This window comes from Kryptolebias marmoratus, unplaced genomic scaffold (genome assembly GCF_001649575.2).
Source record: "Kryptolebias marmoratus isolate JLee-2015 unplaced genomic scaffold, ASM164957v2 Scaffold46, whole genome shotgun sequence".
Classification (NCBI taxonomy): domain Eukaryota; kingdom Metazoa; phylum Chordata; class Actinopteri; order Cyprinodontiformes; family Rivulidae; genus Kryptolebias; species Kryptolebias marmoratus.
This window is the reverse complement of record NW_023665780.1, coordinates 44,453-49,959: the sequence shown is the minus strand read 5'-3', so window position 1 is coordinate 49,959 and position 5,507 is coordinate 44,453. Positions and strand designations below refer to the sequence as shown.

General features: G+C 42.0%; 2 protein-coding genes across 2 annotated transcripts in view; both read right to left on the bottom strand.

Moving 5' to 3' along the window:
* impa1 (inositol monophosphatase 1) overlaps window positions 1–368 on the bottom strand; it is an 11,541-nt gene extending 11,173 nt beyond the window's left edge. The window contains exon 1 of the mRNA XM_017441567.3: window positions 293–368. The gene's annotated coding sequence lies outside the window, so the exon portion shown is untranslated. The remainder of the gene's footprint in view (window positions 1–292) is intronic.
* Window positions 369–1,665: 1,297 nt separating this feature from the next.
* The window catches only part of riok1 (RIO kinase 1 (yeast)), a 7,050-nt gene continuing 3,208 nt past the window's right edge, over window positions 1,666–5,507 (bottom strand). Inside the window, exons 9-17 of the mRNA XM_017441575.3 lie at window positions 4,863–4,949; window positions 4,649–4,786; window positions 4,469–4,572; window positions 4,293–4,399; window positions 3,124–3,189; window positions 2,939–3,055; window positions 2,804–2,857; window positions 2,610–2,732; window positions 1,666–1,919 (exon numbers count right to left, since the gene is read on the bottom strand). Coding sequence (XP_017297064.1) covers window positions 1,809–1,919; window positions 2,610–2,732; window positions 2,804–2,857; window positions 2,939–3,055; window positions 3,124–3,189; window positions 4,293–4,399; window positions 4,469–4,572; window positions 4,649–4,786; window positions 4,863–4,949 — 907 coding nt within the window. The 3' untranslated portion in view covers window positions 1,666–1,808. The remainder of the gene's footprint in view (window positions 1,920–2,609; window positions 2,733–2,803; window positions 2,858–2,938; window positions 3,056–3,123; window positions 3,190–4,292; window positions 4,400–4,468; window positions 4,573–4,648; window positions 4,787–4,862; window positions 4,950–5,507) is intronic.

The window sequence follows — 5,507 nt, the reverse complement described above, 5'->3', positions numbered from 1 at the left end:
ATATATATATATATATATATATATATGATTATAAATGTTTGTGCTTGCGTCTGTGTGTGTTGAGAACTGTAAGAACAAATAATCCTTCATTAGCACCCTCAATAAAATGCTTAGCACCTGCAGAAAAAAATATCTGGAGCCGCCACTGATTGCAGCTGAGGTTCGCCTGCAGTTTTTCTGTCCTCCATGTAAACAAAGCAGGAGAGAGAGAGTTTCCACCTGTCCTTCAACCAAACAGGCATTTTTAACAGGTCAACAATAAACAAACAAACAAACAAACAAACAAGCTCACCGCTCAGGCTCACGGACAGCTTACTTCCGGGTTTCTTCTTCTTCTGTTTCTTTGCAGCAAAACACCCCTTCCGCTTCCTGGCGGGTTGACTTCCGGTTGTTTATTTTTATTTATTTATTTATTTTTTATTTAATTGAAATAACACAATCAATACAAGGCAGTTATCATTATACATTTGAACACAGATAAACAAAAGCCAGGGGGAATACTTTATACACAAACATTGAATAAGGTGCACAAATCAATAGTTTTTATGGCTTTCTTATTGTTAGAGTCAGATATATTTATAATATATTGTTCAAGTTCCTTTTTAAAGACCAGAAAAGAGGGAGTGGTATTACTAAATTTAGATTTGTGTATGTGGTACTTCCCTAAAAGTATGATTAAATTTATGATATACATCTGTTTCTGATTTTTACTTTTAACATCGTGGACTCCAAACAAAACAGTGTACCAGCTTAAACAGAAATTAAAGTCAATCTTCCTTCCGGTTGTTTATTAATTTCAAAGACTGTTTATAGTGGACACGTTATACTGATAGACCAGGTGTCCACACCTCCCGTTGTTTGGACCTGAAGCCCGCAGTAAGCGGCCATGTTGGATTTTAGGAATAACGTGGGGCTTTAAGCCCCGCCCACACACACAGTCATGGTGTCATGACACTTCTTCAAAGATTAAATAACTGTTCACAGCTAAAGGTGTGGGGAAATGAATATTTGAACAAACAACAGAAAGAGAAGAACTACAGGACACCTGAAAAACAAGAACTGAGGTGTTTGTTTGTTTATATGGTGGGGGCGGAGCTTAAAACTGGTACTGGGACCAGGGACAGCTTCAAGGTTACCGTCCAAGGTCAACTATATTAACAGGTGGACCGGTCCAGATCTACAATCTGGTCCTGATCCAATCTCTGCCGAAGGTTCGCTCAGTGGAAACCAGTCCCTGAAGTCCTGACTGGTTTCTGGTCTGACCCACAGCGGTGGACAAGGGGGGACAGAAGATACTGATTCTGAGGACAGATGGTTTATTGATTGGTTGGATGACTTATTGAATGGTTGCTTTATTGATTAGTTGGTTGGATGATTTATTGATTGAATGGTTGGATGGTTTATTGATTGGTTGGATGGTTTATTGATTGGTTGGTTGTCATCTGTGTACCATGTGGACTCTCATGCAGAACTCTGGTTGGGTTTTAGTGGATCAAACCCTTCTTTCCCTCACTGACCTGTAATCTGTAACTTTAATGTGTTTCTGGGGGTTTAGTTAATTTTTTCTCTAAAATAAAACCAAATCAAAGTGATGATGAAGATGAAACAAAGACTTTTTGATTTTGTGTTGTTTCTTTCCCCGGAGTGAAAAAACAAAAGGTGAAAAAATGTTCTAAAAATTTTATTCACAAAGAAAAACAGATGATTATTCTGGTTACAACCAGAAACACGTGTTACTGTGAAGATGAGACGGACAGATCTGAGCGGTGATTGGCTGCCCATGACCTCTGACCCAAACAGACAGGTGGTCATCGGCCCTTCTTCATCTTTGCCACCTTCTCCTTCCTCTTCTTTATGTGTTTGGGTACTTTAGTCTTCCTCTTCTCTCTCTGAGCTTCTTTCACCATCTTCTTCCTCTCCTGAAATCACAGAGAGCTGAATGAAGCTGAGAAACTCCAGAGACACAGAACCTGAGGACTGGGTCCAGGTAAGGCTCACAATATGCTGCATGGAGCTTTATATTTTCACTCTGCTTAGAGATGGAAACATTTACTGCAGTTTGGAACAATTGGTGGGAATAACTTTCATGACATCGCCTGTGATTTCAGTGGGGACCAACCAGAGCTTCAGGTGTAGGTCTACATTTTCTGCTCTAAAAGTTTATTTTCTACAACAAACATTTATTAAACAAAATGTATAGTGGCAGTGGATAGGTAGGTTTATGGGATTTATTTATGTCAGTTGGTTTGTTAGGTGTTCTCTTACAGGAATACCTGACAACCGGGTGGAACCAGAACCAATGTGGGCGTGGTTATTCTGCACATATACAACCATGGATACATATGAAAGTATTTGTACATAATTCTTAGTTTTGTACTATTTCACTATTATTATTACTTATTATTCTTATTTAATTTTAACTGTTATCTTTTTATTCTACTTTTGGGGGAAAAGCAGATAAAACCGACTGTAAACATGAACAACTGTCACTGATATATAAAATCAATTCATCAATAAATAATCTAAAAACAACACAGGTACTGCTGGTTTCTTCTTGTAAATAAATAACATTTTATGGACAAAAAACAAACATCCGATTCATTAAACACCTTTCGGTCTACCGGGTTTTCCTCCTCCTCCTCCTCCTCCTCTTGCTCCTCCAGCTCCTCCTCCTGCTGCTCCTCCTCCTCTGATGATGATGAAGACTGATGGTCCTCCAGCAGCTCAGGAACCTGGTGAGGAACCAAACAAAGGTCAGGGTCCTGATGACCCAAAACTAGGGACAGAAAGACAGAACCTGTACCGTCTGAACTCCAGAGAGATCCTTCTTCAGGCCCGTCAGGGTCTGGTACAGAACCTGAGCAGAACAGGACACCTTCATCACAATAATGATCAGCTTCCTCAACACCTGGACCAGGACTTGGGGACAGTGTCTTACGTGGTCCTTGTGTCCACTGTCAGCAGAGTTCCCCTCCTTGGCCCTCATCAGGTCCACATCTCGCTCGTAGTGGTCCACCTCTGTCAGAGTCCGGGGAATGTAGGCTTTCTTAAACACCTGCAGGGGGCGGAGCCACAGGTCAGAGGTCAGAGATGAAGCATGGCTTTCAGCAGCTGGGACATCACCTCTTCATCCACTCGGTCTTGATCCGATCTCTGCTGAAACGTTCGCTCAGTGGCAATCGTCATCACCTGTTGGACCAATCAGAGACAAACTTGTCATGTGACTGTCCTCAGTTTTTTTTGGAATTAATTCTGTTGGGTTCTACTAGTCATTTAAGGTTCTGCTAGGTTTTTACTATTCAGATCAGGTTCTGTTGGGTTCTCTTTTTATTTCTTTAGTCCTCGAAGGAGAACCTTAACTTTCAATGGTTCTGAGGGGCAAACTTTACAATTAAATAAAGTACAACCACAACACATTAAAACAGAAAACATACAGTTAAAAAAGCACAACAAACAATGAAAGAACACAACAACACTTTAAATCAATCGAGTTCGTCATCAAGGCCTGAAACTCAGACAGAGCACCGTTATGAGGGAGGGAGATTAATCTGCACAGGAGTTGGACCTCCACGCTCTCCCCGGACAGGAAGAGACATGTCTTCAGCTACAGAACAGAGTTACAAACACGTCTTAAAGACAAAAACCTGGAGGACTTAAACTCAGACAGACAGGTTGTGGTTTTTGGACCTGAGCATCTTAGGAACAAACTCTGCAGCCTTTCTCTTCCTCTGGATGGCATTAATTTGTTCTCCAGTTCTAAAGTAAAGAACCTCGGTGTTCAGGATGTCTTTTAACCCCACATTAAAAATGTTACCAGGACTGCTTTCCTCCACTTGAACAATATCACTGAAATTAGAAACATCTCGCCTGAAAATGATGCATTTATCCCATCTAAGCTGGACTGTTTTAACTCTTTATTATTTGAGAGTCCAAAAACTCTTTAAAAGTCTCCAGTTGATCCAAACAGCTGCTGCCAGAGTTCTGATGAGAGTCGGGGTTGGTTTGGGTTTCCTGAGCTGCTGGAGGCTCAGACTGATTTGTTTTTGTCTTTCTTCCAATAGAACCTCCACCAGTCATTCTGTCTGTGTTCTCGAACCCCAGCCAGTCGGTTCTGGTTCTGGTTTTATGTTTTTGTTCAGAGACCTGTGATGTCTTATAGAAATGATCTGAACTGAATTGAATTAAAGATCTACAGACTGGAATGGAGCTCAGATAGACTTTAAAAAGTTCTCATTTAGAATTCCTGCCGTCTTCACATCTCTTTGCATTAGGTTCTGTTGGGTTCTACCCACCTTGTCCAGGTACTGCTCCATGTTCTGACTGGTGACGGACGTGTCTGTAATGAAGTCAAACAGCTCTCTGACCGTCATGACTGCAACGCCTCGTTTCACAAAGAATTCTGGGAAAACAGATCCGAGTCAGAGCAGAACTACACCAGAACCGCCCGAATCCCACAGAGTCCAGCTACCGTTCACGTTACTGCAGTCCTTCCTGAGGAACTCCAGAGCGTGAGGATGATCGTGTTCCACCGACTGAGACACATCGATGATGTAGACATCTCCATTGTGGTACCTGCAGATAAACCAGAACTTCAAAGAACCGCAGCACAGAACCAGAGAAAACTTTTATTCTGAAAGGTTCTCCTTACAGCATGTTGAACTCGCTGAGGTCAGCGTGGACCAGACGAGCATCCTGAAACATCTTCCTCATGTTCTGCACGACCTGCAGGTAAAGTTCCCGGGCCTTGGACTCTGACAGCGTGGCGTTCTTCAGCAGAGGAGCTGGTCTGACTCAAACAACAGCACAGGAACCCGTCAACCATCAACTATGGATCGGTCCGATCAACAGCTGCTTCCACTCACATGTTGTCCTTCCCAATGAAGCCCATCAGCAGAACGTGACTTCTGAGCAGCAGAGGTTCTGGACCCAGTATTCCTGCCATCTGCAGCCTGAAACACATCAGCTTCTGATCAGTTTTGGTTCTACTGGGTTCTACTTCTGTTGGGTACTACATCTCAAATGAAGTTCTATTGGGTTCTACCAGTCTGATGAATACAGTTCTGCTGGGTTCTACAACTCACATCAGGTTCTATTTATGTGATGAATCTGGTTCTGCTGGGTTCTATTTGCCAGATGAAGTTTTACTGGATCTTACTTGTCTGATAAACCAGGTTCTGTTAGGTTCTACGTGTCAGCTAGGGTTTCAGTCAGATCTACGACATTCTTACAGTCAGATGTGGTTCTACTGGTCTCTACTTGTCTATTAAATGGCTTCTACTGGTCTCTACTCAGGGGTGGAAATTAAAAATTGTTTTACCAGCCACTCAAATATTTTACCAGCCACTATTTTTTGTTGTGTCAAAAAGTAATTTCATATGGTGATGATGATCGACGCGGGTGGATGCAGTTGTGGTGCCCTACAAGCTGACTACTCTTGAAAAACAGAAAATAAAATAGCTTCTCATCACAACACCTAGTTGGTGTTAGACTGCATGTAATCTGTAGTG